At 41.2% G+C, this 23,928-nt stretch overlaps 1 protein-coding gene across 1 annotated transcript; it reads right to left on the bottom strand.

Moving 5' to 3' along the window:
- Positions 1-672: 672 nt before the first annotated feature.
- Positions 673-16,277, bottom strand: LOC134316859 (neuronal pentraxin-1-like). Its single transcript, XM_062997368.1, has 5 exons — positions 15,844-16,277; positions 10,040-10,247; positions 9,191-9,435; positions 7,591-7,770; positions 673-3,321 (listed from the first exon to the last, which is right to left on the bottom strand). The coding sequence occupies exons 1-5, from the start codon at positions 16,273-16,275 to the stop codon at positions 3,100-3,102; spliced, it is 1,287 nt and encodes a 428-aa protein (XP_062853438.1). The 5' UTR covers positions 16,276-16,277; the 3' UTR covers positions 673-3,099.
- Positions 16,278-23,928: the final 7,651 nt, after the last annotated feature.

Here is a 23,928-nt window from a genome sequence, read left to right as displayed (position 1 = left end):
TTAGGTGATGGATCATTCTCAGCACTGCAGTGACACTGACATGGTGGTGGTGTGTTAGTGTGTGTTGTGCTGGTATGAGTGGATCAGACAGCAGTGCTGCTGGAGTTTTTAAATACCGTGTCCACTCACTGTCCACTCTATTAGACACTCCTACCTAGTTGGTCCACCTTGTAGATGTAAAGTCAGAGACAATCGCTCATCTATTGCTGCTGTTTGAGTTGGTCATCTTTTAGACCTTCATCAGTGGTCACAGGACGCTGCCCAAGGGGCGCTGTTGGCTGAATATCTTTGGTTGGCGGACTATTGTCAGTCCAGCAGTGACAGTGAGGTGTTTAAAAACTCAAGCAGCACTGCTGTGTCTGATCCACTCAGACCAGCACAACACACACTAACACACCACCACCATGTCAGTGTCACTGCAGTGCTGAGAATGATCCATCACCCAAATAATACCTGCTCTGTAGTGGTCCTGGGAGAGTCCTGACCATTGAAGAGCATGAAAGGGGGCTAACAAAGCATGCAGAGAAACAGATGGACTACAGGCAGTAATTGTAGAACTACAAAGTGCTTCTATATGGTAAGTGGAGCTCACAAAATGGACAGTGAGTGTAGAAACAAGGAGGTGGTTTTAATGTTATGGCTGATTGGTGTAGAATAAAGCACAAGAAAACGTTTTCTATCACAATTTTATTAGAAAAATTAGATCTCTCAGTGGTGCCATGCTTTTAGCATATAACAATACAGTAGAAAAAACCCGACCCAAACCATAGAAGAAAAAAAAGCAGATGTGGACGCAGCGCTTGATCGTTCATGCTGTGGTTACGCAGGTTAACATTCCTATTACAGAGCACAAATACCTGCCAAAACACACTGTGATCTGTTTTACACATTTAAACCAGAACAACAATCTTCTGTAAAAGTCACACCACGATAAAGCAAATGAAAAGTGTGTGTGCGTGTGTGTGTGCAGCTGAATGGGTGCTCCAGCCCAAGGCACTCAGGCTCGTAAGCATGTTGGCAATTAGAACGACATCCTTAAAGAATCATAACATCACAATATTTATTAACATTACTGATCTGATTCAGAGCTGCACAATTAACTCATTATATTTTCATGTTCCACTTGCTCAGTCAGTCAAACCTAGGGGTAATTTTAGAGCAGCCAATCTACCTTCTGTATGTTTCTGGGAGGTGGGATGAAACTGGAATTCCTGAAATAAGCCAAATGCATCAACAGAGGAGGTCTGAAACTCCTCACAGACAGTCTGGAGCAAAATCCCCGGGATCTATGTGGCTGTAAGACACCCACATTGCCAGCTGTGCCACCACCCTTTAAGCAAAACCAGCTGTATGGTGAGACAATTCGATAATAGGCTAGAATGATGGTGGTGGCATGGTTGATTATTTATTTAAAAGATTTACTTTGTAATTTGACTTTGAGACGCCTTGATTTTCTCACCTATACAACGTTCACGGGCACAATGCTGTAAAGGCTCTGTGTGTAATAAAAAAAACAATAATAATAAAACTCTTTTCATTCTAAATAAGAACCTTGTGATTATCATTTTTATAATTATCGTGCAGGCCTAATTAAATCCATTTTACAATTACATTTATTTACTGGGCAGACTTACACACACATTCATATTATTAGCTGACATCTAATCTTACATGTATCCTGGTGCTGGGTTTTGAACTCACAACCCTAAAGGACTTACTCTAGTGCCCAGCAGTGGTAGTTCTGGGGCTTTAACTCTATGCCTGGACTTACAAGTGAAAACAAATCCCATCCAAATAAGAGCAGAATTATTTCTGCCTGGAGTTGGTTGGGCAGTGGTTGTTGGTGGTTCTGGTATTGTAACGGACAGCCGTTCAATGTAAGGCAAAATCAGTATCACAGTCTCGCTCAAGAATTCAACTGTGGTAGTTCTGGGATTTGAACTTATAACATTCTGGTAATTTTTATGGCTCAGCTAATAAATAAGACAGAATCTGATTCAAGATTTGATCTGTAGAGCTCAATTGTGCTCTTAGTGGTCTTGCCTTAGGACCAACAAGTGACTCTTTGGTAGGTATGGAATTATGGTGCCTCTTTTATGCAGTTATGGGACTTAAACTCACAGCATTTTGGTTGATTTCTGTACCTCCATTTACAAGTGTGTATCATCTATGTATCATCCGAACTTATACTTTTTGGACTATTTTAATTTCTTGTTTTACAACCAGGACCAAATTTAATTCAAGCACAGAGTTGATGGATTGTGGATTGTGGTTAAGGGATTGAACTCATACAAAGTGAGACAAAACCATAGTTACACCCTAAACTAGGCCCCCCAGTGGCTCAGTGGTGGTTATGGGACTTTTGGGTAACTTCACTTCGCCTTAATTTACAAGTGAAACAGAATCGTATTTAATTCAAAACAGAGCAAAAATTATCCATGCTGCTCAAGGGTCCAACAGTTGAAGGTCTTAGATGTGAACTCATACCCTTTCAGTCAATGCTAATACCTTGATTTATAACTGAGACAAAATCTGATCCAAGCACAGAACTGAAGTGTTGATGCAACCAGAGGATTGAAGTTTTGGTGGTTTTGGGATTTAAACTCACAACCTTCCACTAACCCTAGTGCCACGCTAAGGTCCTTTTAAATTCACAGTGCAAAATAAAAGAATACTCTGGAGGTAAATCCTGTCAAATAAACTCTGTTATCACATACTCATTTTTTATCTTTCATGTATTGTCCATGGTGCAGAGGCATCTGTCCAGCTTTCATTCAAGAAAAACAAGAAAAAGCACAGTTAAAAAAGCAGAGTGCGACTAGCAAACGAAGTAAAAATCGTCCAAAAGGTTCAGAAAAGAAACCACTGGCTGCAGGGTTTCCGAAATGAACGACAGAAAACTAACTTTTAAGACAAAAAGAATCTTTTCATTCTTTGTTTTAAATGTAAGAATTCATAGAAATCTGTGTCATATTTCTTATTAATATTTTTTCTTTTAATATTAACGTCAAAATGAAGACAAGAAAGACAGAAGCTAGGAAATACGCATCTCAGGTCGGCGTTTTTGTTCTTGTTTTTTTTTTCTGTGTTTTAAGCAGTTCAGTTGAGCTGACGACAGGGCTCAAAAGTCCACTTTGTGGCTCCACCGTAAACGTCCATATTCAATTCTGACCAGGACAAGACGTTGCCAGATTGTGCTCTGCTGTTGCAGGTTGCCAGATTGTAGATCTCCCCAGATGACAGCTTTCTGTCCCAGATATTGAAGTTTGCCAGCTCCCCCACAAATGCCTGAGTGGCATCAAACCCTCCGCCGAGTGTGTCCTATCAAGAGGAAAGAAAAAAAAAAACACAGTTCTAAGAATAACTCCTACTGGGAGCAGTGTTGGCAGAGTGGATATTGCTATTTCTAACCCAATTATGGTTGAAAACCCAATTAAAATCCAGTTTAAACCAGCTCAGTGTGTCACTTTGACAAATAATATCTACCAGCCCAAGGCATTTTTTTAAATCCCAGTGGGTGGGAATCTGTCAATCTGGCAACTCATCAAACTGGCAATACAGACTGGATGCCAGTACAAAACATTATTATAATACAAAACATTACTATAATTATAAACACTTATTTAACAATAATGTATTATTATTAACTATTATCAAATAAAATAAACACCCATAAGGGACATGTACACTATATGGCCAAAAGTATATGGACAACAGAACACAAGCTTGTTGAACACCTTATTCCAAAACCATGACCATTAATGTGAAATTGTCCCCAGTTACCCCTTTCAACAGGATTGTTTTGTCTGTGGGAATTTGTGCCTATTCAATCTTAAGATTTGTAAGCTCAGACACTGAGGTTGAACAACAAGACCTGGCTACCAATTCTTTCCACTTTGTTCAATAGTGTAAAATTCAGGGCTCTATGCATGCCAGTGCAATTCCCTCCCACCAAATTAATCAAGCATCGTGCACAGTGACCCCGTCATGCTGGGAAAAGTAAAGAGACTTATGCAAACTGCTGCCACTAAGAAATGACCATTTCTTTCTCTATATAAATGATATGACACACTTGTTAGCAATGGGCGTGTCTGTTTGAGAGTCAATTGTCTCATTACTGATACATGGATGCTACCATCAGCTTTAACGGCTCACTGGGATTTAAACATGCAGGGCTTTTTCAGCTTCAATTTATAAATAAGTCACAATGTGATCAAAAAATGGAGATAAATAGTTGATTAATGGTCGTGCCTCAGAACCCAAAAGTGGCCCTCGGGCAGTTTTAGGGCTTTGAACTCACAACTTACTGGTTAACTTTTATGCTTTGACATACAAATAAGGCCAGATCTAATCAAAGCATGGAGCTAAGGTTTAGGGTGTGTCATTATTGGTGCTTATGGGACTAGAACTCATGACACTGTGGTTGATTCATATACTCTATATGGCCAAATGTATGTGGACACCTGACCTTAAGCCTGATTCAATGGACTCTGTGGGATACTCTTTTGTGAGAAGGCTTTGTAATTATGTCTGTCAGAATTGGTGCCCATTCAGTCAAAAGAGCATTCATATGGCTGGGCACTGATGTTGGTCAAGAAAGCATCAATTGATGTTCCAGTTCATTCCAAATCTGTTCAGTGGGGCTAAGGTCAGGGCTCTGTGCAGGCCACTGTAGTTTCTTTAGACCAAACTTTTCTTTATGTCTTTATAGAACTTGCTTTGTGAACATGGGCAGAGTCATGTTGGAACAGGAAAGGGTTTTCCCTAACCTGCTGCTGAAATGTTGGAAGCATATAATTTTCTTTATGTATTTGAGATTACAAAGGATGCCCCAATACCTTCTATGTATCATTTGGTCCCACAACTTTCTAAACAAGGTCAATTTTCTTGACTTGAACTAATAAAACGTGAGAAAAATCACTGAATCAGATCCAAAGCAAAGCCTCCCAGTGGCTCATTTGTAGCTATGGGACTTGAGCATGCAAGGTTTTGGTTAATTTATTTGCCTTAATCAGTGATACATTAGATGATTAATGCTCTTGATCAATGACCAGTGGCGGTAGTTTAGAATATAAACTCACAACCTTTTTCTCAACGGTCTTAACTTGCAAATGAGGCAGAATCTGATCAGCCGATGGTTAATGGGACTCCGATTTTTATTCCCTACACATGTGAACAGCACAGGAATGAAATAATAATTTGGACACTGTGTGCAATGCAGCACATGTGCGACTGAAAGGCATTAAAAATTCAACTACTCATTACATACAGTACGGGCACGAAACAAGCTACAGAATACTAGATTTTCCTCCTGATGAAATAACTCAGCCACGTTTCTTCATCAGCTCAGTAATTTCCTTTTTCTCCTCCTGGTCAAGCTACACTATATGGCCAAATGTATGTGGGTATCCCTCACTACTATTTTGTCTTAACAGTTTATGTGATGTCAAGCTGAGTCCTCACAGCCATATGGATAGTGTTTCTCCAGAGCATTCATCCTATCTTCTGTTTGGGTCTTCAGGCTTCTTAATGGCTTGTTTATTGCTCCTCTTTGTATCCATCCATCTTGTTGGGTCTTTTCGTGTAGCATCACGATTGTACCCTTGTGCCCAAAGCATAGGTTCATAACTACGAGTTGTGGAGGAACTCCAGTGGCCTGTAGTGGCCTGTACTGGAGGGGAGCAACTGCTTATTTCTGCTAATGGTTTTGGAACAGGCCAGTAATACCTCTGTGGAAAATGTACTGGAATAGTAAAAAGAAGGTTGCTAGTCAGCTGCCATTTTCAGGCCCCTGGTCATTGTATTCATCCATCTTGTTGGGTCTTTTCATGTAGCATCACGATTGTACCTCTGTGCCCAAAGCCATGGTTCATAACTACGAGTTGTGGAGGAACTCCAGTGACCTGTACTGGAGAGGGACGACTGCTTATTTCTGCTAATGGTTTTGGAACAGGCCGGTAATACCTTTGTGGATAAGGTACTGGACTAGTAAAAAAGAGATTGCTAGTCAGTTGCCACTGTTGGGCCCCTGAGTAAGGCCCTTAACTCTTAATTTCTTGCATGGTATTCAGTCATAACTGTAGGTTGCTTTGGATACAAGCGTAAATGCTGTAAATAAAAATGAACAGGATGTCCAGCAAGCTCATGATTCATATACTTCTGTCCATATATTGTAGGGTAGCACATGGCCCAGCAGTTCTCTTTGTTCCATGTATCTGTCTATATAGACTCAAAACATTCTGCAGAATGAAATTGAACTAGTTGGAATTTGGAAGTCTCCCAAATGGCCTGTCCTTTTCTCATTTTGGAACACTGCCTCGATCTGTCCGAGCATAATGGTGTCATTAAAAGACTTTAATTAGCAAACCCCATAAGGTTTCCATTGTTGTAATCGGCACACAACACAGGAGACGAAACTGTCTTTTTTTTGGTACTACTTATTGCATTTGCACTATTTGGACAAATGTATGTAGACACCCCTCTTAATTATTGAGTTTAGGTGCTTCAACAGTTCATAAATCAGTTATATTATGTAAATTATACACTTCCAACTTTGAGGTGACAGTTTTGGGGAGGTTCATGGACGTCTCATCCCAAGCATGGATGCTCAGGGATGTCCAACATGCTCATGCTCAGATCTCCACATACTTTTGATCATAAATCGTCCAGGGTCAGGTCAAAAAATCTAATTGGGAATGAACGTAATCGAATAAGGTATTGATCAGGATTTTAAGGGCTTGAATCCCAGTTCTGTCAAGCAGCCACCGTTGAGTGCCAAAATGTCTGACACTGGGCTTTAAGCTGGGCAATGCTACAAAAATATTTCATTGTACTGATATGTGCCGCTCAATGCAGACACTCTATGATTTGGATGTTGTGCGGACACTAAACTATTTACCAACGTAGCGGAGTTATATGTGTCCACTGGAGTTTTTTTAACCAAGCTTTTCTTAATGTCTTTATAGACCATGCTTTGTACACATGGGCACAGTCATGTTGGTACAGGAAAGGATCTTCCCTAAACTGCTGTTTTGTTTTCCCTAAATTGATTTATAAGGGTGGCACGGTGGCTTAGTGGGTAGCACTGTGGCCTCACAGCAAGAAGGTCCTGGGTTCGATCCCCAGGTCGGGCGGTCCAGGTCCTTTCTGTGTGGAGTTTGCATGTTCTCTCCGTGTCTGCGTGGGTTTCTGGGAGCTCCGGTTTCCTCCCACAATCCAAAAACATGCAGTCAGGTTAATTGGAGACACTGAATTGCCCTATAAGTGAATGGGTGTGTGTGTGTGTGTGAGTATGTGTGTGTGTATGTGTGGCTGCCCTGCGATAGACTGGCATCCCGTCCAGGGTGTTACTGTGTGCCTTGCGCCCATTGAAAAGCTGGGATAGGCTCCAGCACCCCCCCCACCCCCCTAATTGGATAAGCGGATAAGAAAATGAATGAATGAATTGATTTGTAACACCAGGTTAGCAATTGTTGTGGTTGGAACACATGATTTTAATCATTAGAAGGGGTGTCCCAATACTTGTCCATATAGTGTTCATAAACTACAACTAAAGCATTATTTGTATAAATTTGGGTAAGGGGTTCTTACCTGCTCCTGGCCTAAGACCAGCACACCGTTGGCTTTGATCGGATGATATGGAGCTAAGTTCTCTCCACTGCCACGCAGAACACCGTCCTGAAACGCTTCCCAAAGACCGTCACGCGTTGTCCATGTGATGCAGATGTGGTGCCATTTCCCATCGTTTATCAGAAAAGGTAATTTTGCTACCTGCAGATAAGAAGGCGTTTATTAGTATTAGCCGACTTCTGTACTAGTCAGTGATGCAGTATTCTAGTTCTTCTAACTATTTAATTAATATCCACATACAGGGCGGTGAAAATGTATTTCCCCCCATCCCAATTTCCTCTATTTCTGCAATTTAGAAGAAGAAGATATACTTTATTTGTACTATATACATAGACAAGTGTACAGTACAACAAAATTCTTTCTTCGCATATCCCAGCTTGTTAGGAAGCTGGGGTCAGAGCGCAGGGTCAGCCATCGTACGGCGCCCCTGGAGCAGACAAGGTTAAGGACCCAACAGTGGCTGCATAGCAGAGCCTCGATTTGAACCACCAATCTTCTGGTTGATAGCCCAAAGCTCTACCCACTAGGCTACCACTCTCCCACTAACTATCTGTCCCACTATTTGTTACACTAAATAGTTTCAGATTTTTATACAAGACAAAAGGTACCACCATGAAGACATTGTAAACCCTGCCATTTTTGTACAGGTTTCTGCAAACATCTGCCACTGGCTGGTGTTAAGTAAACATCTGGCAGTGGCCTCTGATCATTCTTGGACAAGAATATTGTCATGTAAGCAGCAGTTGTCACCAGAATGCATAGGGGATTGAATACAGGTATCTCATGCTTTTTTATTTCACACCTCTTTGCTTTTATGTAAGATCTACATTAGTGCAGTATCTGTTTTTGCTAATAAAAATAAACTGGAAGATGATTTTCGCTTGTACAAAACAAATAAGGTGAATCTATTATGAAACAAATAGGGTGAAAAACAAAAATAACATTCAGTGTTTGTTTTGCAGCAAGCCATTATAGATGCAGTGAGAAGAGTGTCTGAGAAAAGTAAGTACACTGTGCGTACATTATTTCTGTGTTATATCATCTCTGATTTTACTACATCGGTCTTATTGTAGGGTTTTTGTGATTTTCTGGATGATTTGGGGTGTTTTTGGTCCGAGAACCTGTCGAAATGAATGGTGAGTGCTCTTTTTTTGCACCATTTCAGCTCATAATGGGTTTTATAGTAACTGCTTTTCTGGCGGAGCTGTCTATTATGCTAGCACACCATCACTGAGATCCGGATTCAAATCTCAAATCTCAGTGGTGCTATCGACCAGTTGGACGTCTATACAGACATGAATGCCTCGCGATGGATTGGCAACCTGTCCAGTGTATTCCTGCCTTGCATGCAGTGCTTCCTTGTGAAACCGGACCCCACAGCAACCCTGACCAGGATAAAGAGACTGATGATAATGAACTTGATATAAATTAAATTAGTCTGCCTCGATCTTTATATTAACAGCTTTAAAAAATCTCCCGTCTGCATTTCAGGTGACCCCAAATGATGTCCCGACCCCATGCATAAGAACCATCGATCTATGATATTTAAAATAAATGGTACCTTGTCGTTAATGAGGATTTCCATGGGGTTGTTGCCCCACTCGATAAGCACCAGTTCGTTGGCCTGGCCTGGCACAGCGTAGGAGAAAGGAGTTCCCACTCCGGGTGAGGCGCTGGATTTGATCCAGAGGCACAAACTGAAGGCGAACATTTCTGGCAAACTGCGCTTCACTTTAGCATACATGTAGTTGGTACGTAATGGGAACGTCAACTGGAACTTGTCCCCAGTTCTGGTGCCTTTAGGACCTGCAGGTAACAATGAATACACATTTTATTTCAGTGCTTGAGTACATTTTACTCCAGGCATTTATAAATGTATTAGCATGTCAGACTAGTTCTGCTCACAATAAAAGCCTTTATTAGATGCGTGTGAGTAAGCATTTATGGTCCTAGGTATATGTTTAATGATAAGCTATACATTTGTACTGTGCACACATTTACAATAGATAGCCAAAAATATGTGGACACCTCTCCTACTAACAGGTGTATAAAATCAGTTGTGTAAAAATAAATGATAAGTTTTCTGCTCCAGCTTGACTGCACCATTGAACCCCTGACCTCCAGCCTACTGAACACCTTTGGGATGAATTGCACTATCTAATGCAAGCCAGGCCCTCTCAGGCAAAATGACTGGCATTACAAATGCTTTTTCAAATAAATGTGCTTAAAGTCCAACAGACACACTCCAAATTCATAATGAAGGCCTACCCAAAAGAGCTGCCTCAAAGACAGGGAGGCTACTGTATGTTAATGCCCGTGGTTTCACAATGTGATATCGAACAAGCTCATGGTTGGGTGTCCAAATACTTTCGGTCATACGGTGTATATTATAATGTTTGAGCTTCATTACCTTTCTCTAGGTCAGTGACTCTGTGGTGCAGGGTGGTGAGGGTGGACTCTACTCGGTTCCTCTGCTCCGTGTCGTTACTCGGACCCCCCTTGCTCTCCTCCAGCGTGTTGACTCGTGACAGCACCTGCTTCTCCATGTCATCGATTTTATTCTGCAGTAAATCCTTCAGACTGTTGGCCTGTATGGAGCCGTTATTCCGACTGTACTGCTGTGGAAGGAACACCAACACATATGGTCAGACTGGACCATCAGAGCAACGTAAGTGTTCGTTCATGTGGTATTACACTTTTAATAATTACACCTGACAGCAAAAACCTTCACCATCACAACCAGTCAGTGGGTTATGTGTTAAGTTTTGTAAATCTCATACCACAATCTGCGACCACAGTGTGTCTGGCATTGATGATGAACTTATTAAAGCTGTAGCTCATTACACAAACTACACCTGGTACAAGCAACTTATTGTGCTCTGCTTAAAGTGTTAAGTTATGCTGCTATGAAATGCTAAAAACATTCCAGAACTGTAAATTATATCCATCTTTAAAAAGAAATAACACTTCTAAATAAATGTAAGTGAATAAAAGTGTAAAGAGCGCTGATACTCTGATCTGATGAATAAAAAACTGTACTGTAAAACCATATTTAATTTTTGTGGTCCATTTTTGAAGTCTATCTTTAGCTTTTCTTTCATCTTCAAAGCCAGTATGACCAGGGTTGCCAGATATGTGCTCTGCTAAAGGCACCACATCTTTTTCTAATTAGTTTTAAAATCACTTTTCTCAGAAATGAAGAATATATGAGAATGGGAGAGAAATATATGAATCCACAAATGTAATAAACATATAAATATTATACTGACTACTAAAAACTGGGGAAGCGTATGACGCATTTCTTGAATGCTAGTTCATACTGGAATATATAATTCATCTAATGTATGTAAATGAGAACCACAATCTGGAAGCAAAAAAGTAATAAAATATAAAAATATCAACATATTCTGGGTGCAGTGGGTACAACTGTCACCATACAGTAAGAAGGGCCTGGGTTTGATTCCCTGGTCAAATAGCCAGGGTCCTTTCTGTGTGAAATGTGCACGTTTTCCACGTGTCTGTGTGAATTTCCTCTAGGTGCTACAGTTTGGTCCAAAGACATGCAGTCAGGCCAATTGAAGCTACTAAAAATTGCCTTAGATGTGAATGTGTGTGTGTGTGTTTGCCCTGTAATTGACTGGCGACCTATCTGTGATGTTTCCTGCCTTCCAGCCAGTGAATCAGTGGTAAAACAGACAGTATATAAATGAATGAATGATCTCAGGCTTGCATTTACCTATCAATTCATGGATCTTGCAACCACTTCAGCAAGAATTTGGGTCCATAGCTGCCGCTAATTTCCCAAAGTCAAACTGAATATATAATTAAGTCCACTTTTTATATCTCCACCCTTGTTTACTCACATATTCTAAGGCTCTATAATTGGTTTGGTTTCTTTTCTTTACCAATGCATGAGAGAAAGAGGAGCATTTTGTGTCTTGCAATGTTTATGCCGTGTAAACTGTAGACTTTGTCAGTCTTGAGCAAAGCGGGAATTACAGGGGTCTGGCAACCACTCAAACAACACATTTCCAGATCATTTTCGGCTGCCGCTAACTAATCAAATTAAACTTCTCTTCCAAATTTTCACCCTTTTTTTGTGCAAACTTCTACTTTCTGTACGATGCTCTTATCTGTCTGTGCATGATGTAGTAGAAAAAAATGGTATAATGATGTGCATAGTGTGCTAACTGTACATATTGTGCTAATTTCGTACACAATGTGCTGTATTGTGCCTAACAATGGAAACTTGGTACATCTAGTCCACAATTTAAAGCATGTTTTTGATAGAACTCTTACACTGTTGAATTAATACAAAAAAATTTTCCAGACAGCACATTTAACCTTTCTGGTTTGTCCTTATTGGATATATATATATGTTTGTTTATTAGGACTTGTAAATGTAATGTAAATATTAGGACTTTAAAGTCATGCTTTACACTTTGGTTACACTCATGACAGGAACGGTAGTCACTCATTACACAAGGTTCATCAATTCACAAGGTTATATCAAACACTCACTCATGAACAATTTAGTATCACCAGTTCACCTCACTTGCATGTTTTTAGACTGTGGGAGGAAACCGGAGCACCCGGAGGAAATCCACGCAGACACGGTGAGAACATGCAAACTCCACACAGAAAGGACCCGGACTGCCCCACCTGGGGATCGAACTCAGGTCCTTCTTGCTGTGAGGTGACAGTGTTACCCACGTAGCCACCGTGCCTCCCAAAACTATATTTAAAAGGTTTTGTAGAAGAATTCGTCTAAAGTCAAAAGTTGACACTGCTCATTTAGATACAGGTGAACACTGTAAGGTCGGCACTCCTGTTACTCTGCAGCACGGGCACTGCTGTGTGCCGGGACAGCTGTACAGGGTCTTAGGAAGCTGATAATCTCATTTACAGCTTATACTAAGACACTGTGCACGGGTCCACTAGACAAGATTGTTTTGACATAAGATCCCAGTTGTGCAATGTTTGAGATATGTCTTCATTTTTTAAAAATAAAATCTTAAATAAAACTTGAGTTATATGTATTCAGCTTTTGACCAACAGTTTGGGGAAGGCTCTGTCATGTTTCAGCATGACTGTGCACCGGTGCACAGATTGCAGTCATAGAGTTACAGAGGCCTGATTTTAACCCTACAGAACACAATTAAGGTGAATTTGAACTTCAGCTGCAAGCCAGGCCTTCTCATCCAACAATAGATCCTGCCCTCATCTCAAAGTGCTCCTTTAACTAAATGGACACACATTTTCACAACTAACTTAAAAATTTTGAAGAACAACAGTGGCAGGGACAACATCTACATTTACAGCAAGCAATTAAAGGTTCGGGGCCTTGCTCAGGAGCCCAAAACTGTCAATTTGTAATTTAACTACTGATCTACGTACAACTGCCGTACAGTAACACAAAGAACAAGGACTGTACTGTAGTCCCCGCTATTCCTACAGCAGACACTAAACTTCTCTGCAGAAAATCCTTGCCAATGTTTTAGCTTGTAACGGCTGGACAAAAAAGTTTGCATACAAGTATGATACCAAGAACACTAAACCCAAAGTGAAGTAAGGTGGAGGAAGCATTGTGATATGAAGCTGCATGAATGGAGTAAATGTACCGGGACACATTAGAGAAGAATTTAATCTCATCAGCCAAGGAACAAAAGCTGAACATTATAAGAAAACCTAAATATAAAGCTTTAGTGATATGAAGTTACCCAAGACCGGTTTATAAAAAAGCAAAAAACATGTGTTAACATGACATAGCCAACAGGGGCGTAACTACCGGGGGGGCAGGTGCACTGGGGCCCATGGCGGGGGCCAGTAAAATATTAAAATAACTAAAAGACATTGAAACATTAGAATACATGTAATCAAAATATACAGTGAGTGCACAGCAATGGATTTTGGGAATCTGTAATCTGCTGATCGGCTGTATATATATATATATTAAATTTGTTGAGGGGGCCCGCATTTTTTTTGCACTGGGGCCCATGAGCTCCTAGTTACGCCACTGCTAGCCAATGTCCTGATTTAAATCCTTCTGAAAATTCACGGTGGATTTTAAAATTGTGAGTCCATCAAAAGACAATTCAAAGACAATTAAGGAAGCAAATAATTCCTACTAATATGTGTTGAAGCTTTCTTCTGCAAATCATTGTTAAAGCTACAACTTTAAATACTTCTTTTGTGTCCATTTTGTAAATAATTAAGATTTCTTAACTGTTTAGTTTATCCTGTTGCTGATCTACATTCTTTCCGTTTTTGAGTCAGTGTTACAGTGTTCATCAGCCAATTTATCCTGGTCAGGGTCAGCACAGTTTTTACAGTGGATGCCCTTCTTGACACAATCCTCTTATTTATCCCGGTTCAGGACGTGACCCCACAGTGGCTAGGCTCACCTAAAGCCATGCGCCTCCTGTATTTGTGAGCTCAGCCCGAGATTTAAACCCCCGTAACTCAGGCACTGCAGATTCCAGCCATGTGGCTCTTACCATTACGCCACACCAGCTCACAGTGTGAGTTAATTATATATTACAGATTTTATTATATACAGATGTTACAGGTGTTATGTGCAGTGATGAGGGTTTTTTTTCTATTAATTTCAATAATTTACACACTTGTTCATAGGACAAGGGTCCACAGTAAACCAGAACTCTCAATTCTAAAAAAATAAATAAATCAGTTCTGGTGATTTTAAGGGTTGAGTAAAGATGCATGTTTCTAATTTAAATCAGCACCTGATTTTTGAACATGACCTGAACACAAACAACCAAACACACGTTACAGCTTGGATCTACAATATATTGGATACTAGATCATGCGTGCTGTACACGAAGAGACCCTCCTTGCAGATTCACATGTTCTTTCTGTGTCCATGTGGGGTTTCTTTGTGCACTATGGTTTCCTTCCACTTCCAGAAAAAAGGTGGGATCGGTTGTTTTAAATTGCTCCCTGGTGTAAGTGAGTGAATGTGTAAGGTTGTGCCACTGTACAGTGTATTGGTGCCCTGTCCAGCATGTATTCCTGCCATGAGTTGTGTTTCAGGAAAATGATCCTAATGAAGAAAACCCTTCTGCCTCTTTTATCATGGTTAATGTCATTGAAGTTGCTTTATTTATACAACACAGCTTGTTATATAGTGAGTTTTATTTGATTACTGATCCTGATTGAGGATCTCCAAGTTCTGGAGAGAATGCATTACACTAAATGTAGGGCCAGTGATAGCTCAGTGGTTAAGGTACTGGACTAGTAAACAGAAGGTTGCCGGTTCAAGCCCCACCACCACCAAGTTGCCACTGTTGGGTCCCTGAGCAAGGCCCTTAACCCTCAATTGCTCATTGTGTAAGTCGCTTTGGATAAAAGTGTCTGCTAAATAATGTAAATGTAAGTAACATTTAGTTGCAAATTTGGAATGAAAGTAGTGCTGTATTAAACAAGATCAAATCTGGGAATCCTGAGCTGCAGCAAATCTTTAGGAAACCTTTGTAACATCTATCACACAAGGTTTAAATTATTTAAACCCCACAGAAGTTACACACTTGCGCTTTAATTGTACACACCCTGCAAATTTGAGGTGTTAAGTGTGCAATTATTATCCAAATTAAAACTCATTGTGCTTCCCCAGCATGTTTGTACAGAAACAATATGTCTTGTAATATTCTGTTGATTTTATTTCTACACTCTGGTTGTTATATAGTGTAAAATTTCAATTGTATGTCTTTTCTGATCCTGATTTAGGAGTCTTTAGCTAAAAAATTTGTTTTAATTATTTATTGGTGGATTTTAATCATTTGCTATAGATGTCATATACAGTATATTTGACTCTAATTATTGCACTTGCAGGTTCTCCTGTCTGTTTTACGTTGGATAAAATTGTTGTCAGAGTTTTATTCTGATATTAATCGAGAATAAATACTGTCCAGGTTCACAAATCTTTGTTTCTGCCTGGATTATTATTTTATATATTAAAAACCCTAATTCTGAGCTGTTTGATAGACTGTACATCATGTAGATGTTCATTTCTCACTGCCCTGGTTTTACCCTGTAATGAATCCAGAATAAATACTCTCCAGGTTCACCAATCTTTGTTTCTGCCTGGATAAAGTAATTATTTTATATATTAAAAACCCTAATTCTGAGCTGTACATCATGTAGATGTTCATTTCTCACTGCCCTGGTTTTATCCTGTAATTAATCCAGATTAAATACCTCCAGGTTCTCCAGTCTCTGTTTGAGGGTGGCTAAAGTGAGCCCAAGTTGTGCCAGGGTCTCCCCGGGAGCGCGGGACACGTCCCCCATGGTGTTCTTGCCCTGCTCCTTTCTCCGTGCCCCGGGTTTCTGCCCGGGTCCCTCGTCCTGTCCCGGCGCCCCCTCGCAGCGGCTCAGTTTGCCGGTGAGCTCTCGGATGGTCTCTTTTTGGCTGATGATGGTCTCTTTCTGCTGCAGTACAGTTTCCCGGAGCTGCAGCACGGTGCTCTTCAGGTCCTCAGCGGGAGCGCTGTTCTGCATGCTCACTGCGCACAGGTCTGCGTCCTTGGGCACGGAGGTGCACACGAACTGCGTACCGCCACCAAAATCCTGCGCCCATCCAGAAATAAACAGGGGGAAAAGTAGTAAAAGTGTCCGAAAGACTGGCTCCATGGTGGTGCTGGATTTTCTGCTCCGTTAAACAGATTGTAGGACTTTGCGCTGTGCGTGAACGCTTTATATAGGAGCGCAGAGCGTGAGCGTCACTTCACACGATAGGGTGTAAAACACGCCCCCCTGCAACTACCCCTATTCAGCATGGCATTTCTGTACTCGGTCAGTGTGGGGTGCTAATGAGACGAAATGAAGCACAAGGGAAGTCCCAGGGAAAATGGGACGGGGTGGGGGGTTCTGTGTGCAACTGTATGTGCAGTATATTAAAATATACAGGGGTTGGACAAAATAACTGCAGTACAGTACCTGTCATTTTAGTGTGGGAGGTTTCATGGCTAAATTGGACCAGTCTGGTGGCCAATCTTCATTAATTGCACATTGCACCAGTAAGAGCAGAGTGTGAAGGTTCAATTAGCAGGGTAAGAGCACAGTTTTGCTCAAAATATTGCAATGCACACAACATTACGGGTGACATACCAGAGTTCAAAAGAGGACAAATTGTTGGTGCACGTCTTGCTGGCGCATCTGTGACCAAGACAGCAAGCCTTTGTGATGTATCAAGAGCCACGGTATCCAGGGTAATGTCAGCATACCACCAAGAAGGACAAACCACATCCAACAGGATTAACTGTGGACGCAAGAGGAAGCTGTCTGAAAGGGATGTTCGGGTGCTGACCCGGATTGTATCCAAAAAACATAAAACCACGGCTGCCCAAATCACGGCAGAATTAAATGTGCACCTCAACTCTCCTGTTTCCACCAGAACTGTCCGTCGGGAGCTCCACAGGGTCAATATACACGGCCGGGCTGCTATAGCCAAACCTTTGGTCACTCGTGCCGATGCCAAACGTCGGTTTCAATGGTGCAAGGAGCGCAAATCTTGGGCTGTGGACAATGTGAAACATGTATTGTTCTCTGATGAGTCCACCTTTACTGTTTTCCCCACATCCGGGAGAGTTACGGTGTGGAGAAGCCCCAAAGAAGCGTACCACCCAGACTGTTGCATGCCCAGAGTGAAGCATGGGGGTGGATCAGTGATGGTTTGGGCTGCCATATCATGGCATTCCCTTGGCCCAATACTTGTGCTAGATGGGCGCGTCACTGCCAAGGACTACCGAACCATTCTGGAGGACCATGTGCATCCAATGGCGGTGCCGTGTATCAGGATGACAATGCACCAATACACACAGCAAGACTGGTGAAAGATTGGTTTGATGAACATGAAAGTGAAGTTGAACATCTCCCATGGCCTGCACAGTCACCAGATCTAAATATTATTGAGCCACTTTGGGGTGTTTTGGAGAAGCGAGTCAGGAAACGTTTTCCTCCACCAGCATCACGTAGTGACCTGGCCACTATCCTGCAAGAAGAATGGCTTAAAATCCCTCTGACCACTGTGCAGGACTTGTATATGTCATTTCCAAGACGAATTGACGCTGTATTGGCCGCATAAGGAGGCCCTACACCATACTAATAAATTATTGTGGTCTAAAACCAGGTGTTTCAGTTATTTTGTCCAACCCCTGTATGTGCTGATAACGTGCACAGTTTGTTAAAACTGTAAATTCATTCATTCTTTAATTTTTTTATATTTACTGTATTTTTAGATATATCATGTTCATATACACCAATCAGCCATAACTTTAAAACCACCTCCTGGTTTCTACACTCACTGTCCATTTTATCAGCTCCACTTACCATATAGAACCACTTTGTAGTTCTACAATTATTGACTGTAGTCCATCTGTTTTTCTACATACTTTTTTAGCCTGCTTTCATCCTGTTCTTCAATGGTCAGGACCCCCACAGAGCAGATATTATTTAGGTGGTGGATGATTCTCAGCACTGCAGTGACACTGACATGGTTGTGGTGTGTTAGTGTGTGTTGTGCTGGTATGAGTGGATCAGACACAGCAGCACTGTTGGAGTTTTTAAATACAGTGTCCACTCACTGTCCACTCTATTAGACACTCCTACCTAGTTGTTTCACCTTGTAGATGTAAAGTCAGAGACGATTGCTCATCTGTTGCTGCTGTTTGAGTTGATCATCTTCTGGACCTTCATCAGTGGTCACAGGATGCTGCCTACGGGACGCTCTTGGCTGGTGGACTATACTATTCTCAGTCCAGCAGTGACAGTGAGGTATTTAAAAACTCCATCAGCACTGCTGTGTCTTATCCATTCATACCAGCACAACACACACTAACACACCACAACCATGTCAGTGTCACTGCAGTGCTGAGAATCATCCACCACCTAAATAATATCTGCTCTGTGGGGGTCCTTACCAAATAATACCTGCTCTGTGGTGGTCCTGGGAGAGTCCTGACCATTGAAGAACAGGTTGAAAGGAGGCTAAAAAACTATGTAGAGAAACAGATGGACTACAGTCAGTAATTGTAGAACTACAAAGTGCTTCTATATGGTAAGTGGAGCTGATAAAATGGACAGTGTGTGTAGAAACAAGGATGTGGTTTTAATGTTATGGCTGATCGGTGTATACATCAACACATATAAAGAATTCATTCACACAGGGGGCCAATTCATCACTTAGTAAAACTTAAAGTCAGTTTAGAGCAGACATTAAACTTTTGTAAAAACCAACAGTTCTCCAGGCTCCCTGGGTTCCTGAGCAGCACTTACACTATGTGCTGTGCCACAGTGGCACCCAAATGCTACATATAATCTTAATTATTAATTAGTATATCATGCATAAATCTTACCCTGGAATCATTTCTTGACCTCTCCTGACTTTACACCACCCCCGGCCACAAATGAGCGTGTGAAAAAAATGGTTAATGACCAGATCTTAATTGCACCCTCGGATTTCCTGAGCTAATCAAGTGCACAGAAAACCTCTATGTGCTTATCTGCACACCAGCAATAGTAACAAACGTAATTTTATTTCTCACAGATGACCTCTGTTTGCAATTTGTATCCACCTACATCTATATTTTCCACAAATTAGGTGCATTTATTTGCAATTAAAAGAATAAATTCAGTCAGTTAAACTAATCAGAGTTGCTGTGGATCCCTGCCTTCCATTCATACACTCATGCCCACCTAGGGACAACCAATCCACCCTTTCCTAGGTGATAGTCAAACCACATAGACAATAGAAGAACATGCCAAATAAGGCATGTTTATTAGGATTTTAACATCATGTTTTACACACATTGGTTACATTCATGGCAGGAACGCTACTTACTCAATACACAAGGTTATATCAAACACAGTCATGGACAATTTTGTATCTCCAATTCACCTCACTTGCACATCTTTGGACTGTGGGAGGAAACCAGAGCTCCCGGAATAAACCCACGCAGACACGGGGAGAACATGCAAACTCCACACAGAAAGGACCAAGACCGCCCTACCTGGGGATCAAACCCAAGACCTTCTTGCTGTGAGGCGGCAGTGCTACCCACTGAGCCACCGTGCCACCCTGCCAAATAAGGAGTCAGACACTTTTGTGGCTTTAACACCATTCAATCTTCTGGGATGGATTTTCATAAAATTTCAAAGTATGTCTGTAGGAATTTGTGCCTGTATAATCAATAAAGCAGTTTTAAGAGGCACCTTTTTTGTAATGGGAGTGGTTAAATACACCTGAACTCAATAACTGAAAGGTGTGTCCACATAATTTAGCTACAGTAGTTTACTGTATTGTAATATTTTGACATTAAATAAATGCAATTTAAACGTCTTTGTAATGAAAGCAAGAAGTGAAGTCTCCACATGGAAGAACTGAAAATGGAAGTGCAGAAATAAATTAGGTGGCCAAAATAAAAGAAGCAAAGCAACAAATGAAGACACAAAACATCAGCAGCCACAACAGAGAAAGTGGACAGAACAGGAAGAGCGCAGATTTGAGATCTGTTTATCACGATATGCAACATCTGCTAGAACTCAGCTCGTGGAAAGAGAGGTAAGACGGGAAAACCTCAGAACCAGCCGGGGACGGAAATGCACGAGCAGCACCCTAAACACCAACGTGTATTTCCAAGCAGAGTCCACTGCAAAATGTCACGCTACCTCCTGGGCAATCCACACTCTCAGATCAGGTCAATCTTAAGGTCTAAATATGCAGTAATACTGAGTTCCCAGAAAGAAATAAGTATTCTAGTGTCACACGACAGTGAAAAAATGGACTGGACTGTGCAGTCATGTATGACAGTTTCTGGAACAAACAGATTTGCCAACAAAACAGCTGGCAAGTCTGATTGAAGAAACCATGATATACAGAAGAACTCCCACCTGGAGCGAAAAACCGCTCACCAGGTGACAAAAGATTTAAAAAAAAAAATTTTATTTAAAAGAAACGGACTCAGTAGGAACCGACTCAAGTGACTCTGTGCCTGCTTTGATGGCCAAAATGGCAACGCAGAAGGATGTGGCTCTAACGTGTTCATTGCCAAACTTACTCATTACACAAGATTCATCAGTTCACAATCAAACACAGTCATGGACAATTTAGTGTCTCCAATTCACCTCACTTGCATGTCTTTGGACTGTGGGAGGAAACCGAGAAAGGGCCCGGACCACCCCACCTGGGGATCGAACCCAGGACCTTCTTGCTGTGCAGCGACAGTGCTACCCACTTAGCCACCGTGCTGCCCCCCACCTCTTTTTGAACTATGACTCAAACTACATCGCTGATATATTAGCATGCTTGGTTTAAAAGTCAGAAATCAACATTTGTTGATTTAATCAACAGGAGTGACCAGAATTTCATCCCTTCATCCAGATAAGGAGTCAGTTATGCTCTCTAAGACTCAAAGTATAGCTATAGTATCGTCTGAGCTTTGAACTCATTCACATCTTCAGAAAAAATTAATGCAATTCAAACTTCGTATAACTACAAATGTGCAAAATGAGCTAAAATAAAGAGACACATCCATTTTCACATCTTTGTTGAATTCATCAGTCTGATCTAATAGTGCGTGTCCATTTAATGCCATTTATTCAGCAGTATTGACCCTCAAGACTTGGTTAATTTGTTTAATCATCGATCGGAAGTGTTCAAATGAGCAAACCGCCAGCACCCGGCCACAAATGAGCGTGTGAAAAAAATGCTTAATGACCAGATCTTAATTGCACCCTCGGATTTCCTGACCTAAGCAAGTGCAAAGGAACAGGCTATAGGTGCTTATGTGCAACCCAGCAGTGGTCAGAAACGTTATTTTATATCTCACAGATGACCTCTGTGTGCAATTTGTATCCACCTACATCTATATTTTCCACAAATTAGGTGCATTTCTTTGCAATTAAAAAAAGCAAATGCTCGGTGCCGTAAATCCTCGCCGGGCTCTGCAGACGGCGCTTGCACAAACGGCACTTTGTCTTCATTTGTTCACACTCATTTAGATTTTCCGCAAAAGCACAACAGTGCCATATGCTCAACAAAAAGCCATCCTGTTCTCAGTTATCCCTTTATTGATTTACTCTGTTTGCAGCCTGACAGAGACAAAGGTCCCTGCTTTAATATTTGCCTCTCGGCACTCCAGCTTTTAATAAAAGGGTTTCTGCAGAGACTTGGGTTTCAGCCCATCTGACCTGGTTTGTAGCTGCAGACCTGGAAATATGGCAGCTTTCTCAGTTTTGTCAGACTTTGTGTTGATGTTCTGTCCACTCTCTATTTCCTCGGCTGCTCCCATTAGGGGTCACCGCCGGATCATGATCCGCATTATTGATTTGGCACAGTTTTTACGCCGGATGCCCTTCCTGACACAACCCTCCCTATTTATCCGGGCTTGGGACCGGCACTACAATGCACTGGTTTATGCATCCTAGCAGCTGGGTACCTATAGGACAATTCAGTGTCTCCAATTAGCCTGGCTGCATGTTTTTGGATTGGTCTGAGGCTGTTAAAGCTGCTGTTGCAACTCCATATTAATTCCTCTGGTTTTGAAACGTGTAGTCCAACATTAGCTTGATTAAGTGTTGACATACTTTTGGCCATAATGTGCATGTATTAGCATATTAATGAAATATGTTGTCTTGAAAGCCTCAGCCAGAACATGAATCTGGTTCTGTTTCAAATTCAGATTTTTTTCCAATAATAAGAAATTGAATTATTTTTGTGATGAAGAATGAAAATTAAATTAATTATGAAAAAGCAGCAGTCCAGAATCAGCCATCAATGCTGCCCAGATCACCCAACCTTCGCCCAACTACCCTATCACTCATTGGCTTGGTTTATTATGTGTGGCGCAATATAAAATGTATATTTAATATATTCATGCAAATCAATTTCTTCTACCATACAGACACATTTATACACTATATGGTCAAAAGTATTTGGATGTGCATGAGCTTGCAGGACATCCCATAGTGTGACTCTGTGTGATCTTTTCAGCTATAACAGCAGCCACTCTTCTGAGAAGTCTTCTCACAAGACTTTGCAGTATGTCTGTGGGAATTTGTGCCCAGTTAGTCAAAAGAACATCAAGAGGCGGAGGTGTAGGTCACTGGAGTTACCTTAAACCAAAATTTTCTTCATGTCTTTATAGAGCTTGCTGTGTACACAGGGGCACAGTCATGCTGGAACAGAAATGGGCCTTCCCTAAACTGTTGCTGCAAAGTTGGAAGCATATAATTTCATTTATATAACTGATTTATTAATCCTGTTAGTAACTGGGCATCACGGTGGCTCGGTGGGTAGTACTGGCGCCCCGTCCAGGGTGTTACTGTGTGCCTTGTGCCCATTGAAAAGCTAGGATAGGCTCCAGCACCCATTCCTCCCCACCCCTGCGACCCTAACTGGATAAGCGGTTAAGAAATTGAGTGAGTGTGAGTTTAGCAACTGTTGTGGCTAAAACTTATAAATTCAGTAACTGAAAAGGGTGTCCCATTATATTTGTCCATATAGCTTATCTATAGTAATAAAATAATATAATAAAATATCAGTATTAAAGATAATGGTTGGTGGTTTCCTCAGTTCATGAACTTACCAGAGTAATAAGGTGTGTTGTATAAAGGTAAGTGGGGTCTGAAGTAATGCACACTTTTAATACAGATCAGACAATAAAAGTTTAACAGCATTAAAAAGTGGTCATAATAAATATCCATAATGACGTATCAAATACAGAGACCTGGACACGCAGCCCAAAGGTCCAGTTTATTAAATACATTCATTTTCAGGCTTTTTTTTCTATAGAGAAGTAACTCCTCCTTCAATAATCAAACCACCATGATTCAGTGGATTCAGAGCCTATTTTAGAAGAACATGGCACAAGGTAGGAATACATTGCCAATCACATGCCAGTCCAGCCCAAGGCTTCACTTACTCACCCACTCAATCACTCACTCAATCACTCCCTCCTAGGAGCATTTCAGTCCAGTCAGTCTAAGTACTGGCAGATTTTTGGGAGGTATAAGAAAATGAAGGTACTGGGTTCTTTCCTGGTTGTGAGGAAGTTTTTCTCTTGTTCTTGTGTCCATCAGGTTTTCCTCCTGAGACTCCAGTTTCTTTCTGCTCTGAAAACCATACATACTTTGGGTTGACTGATCTAAATTGCCCCTAGGTGTAAGTGAGCAAGCAGTAAATGAGCAACTGAGTGGGTGAGCGAGAGAGTAAGTAAGTAAATGAGCAAGTGAGTGGGTGAGCGAGTAAGTGAGTAAATGAGTGAGTGAGTGGGTGAGTAAGTAAGT

Source organism: Trichomycterus rosablanca, chromosome 6 (genome assembly GCF_030014385.1).
Source record: "Trichomycterus rosablanca isolate fTriRos1 chromosome 6, fTriRos1.hap1, whole genome shotgun sequence".
Classification (NCBI taxonomy): Eukaryota; Metazoa; Chordata; class Actinopteri; order Siluriformes; family Trichomycteridae; genus Trichomycterus; species Trichomycterus rosablanca.
The sequence above is the reverse complement of the archived record's forward strand: the minus strand, read 5'-3'. Positions and strand labels throughout refer to the sequence as shown.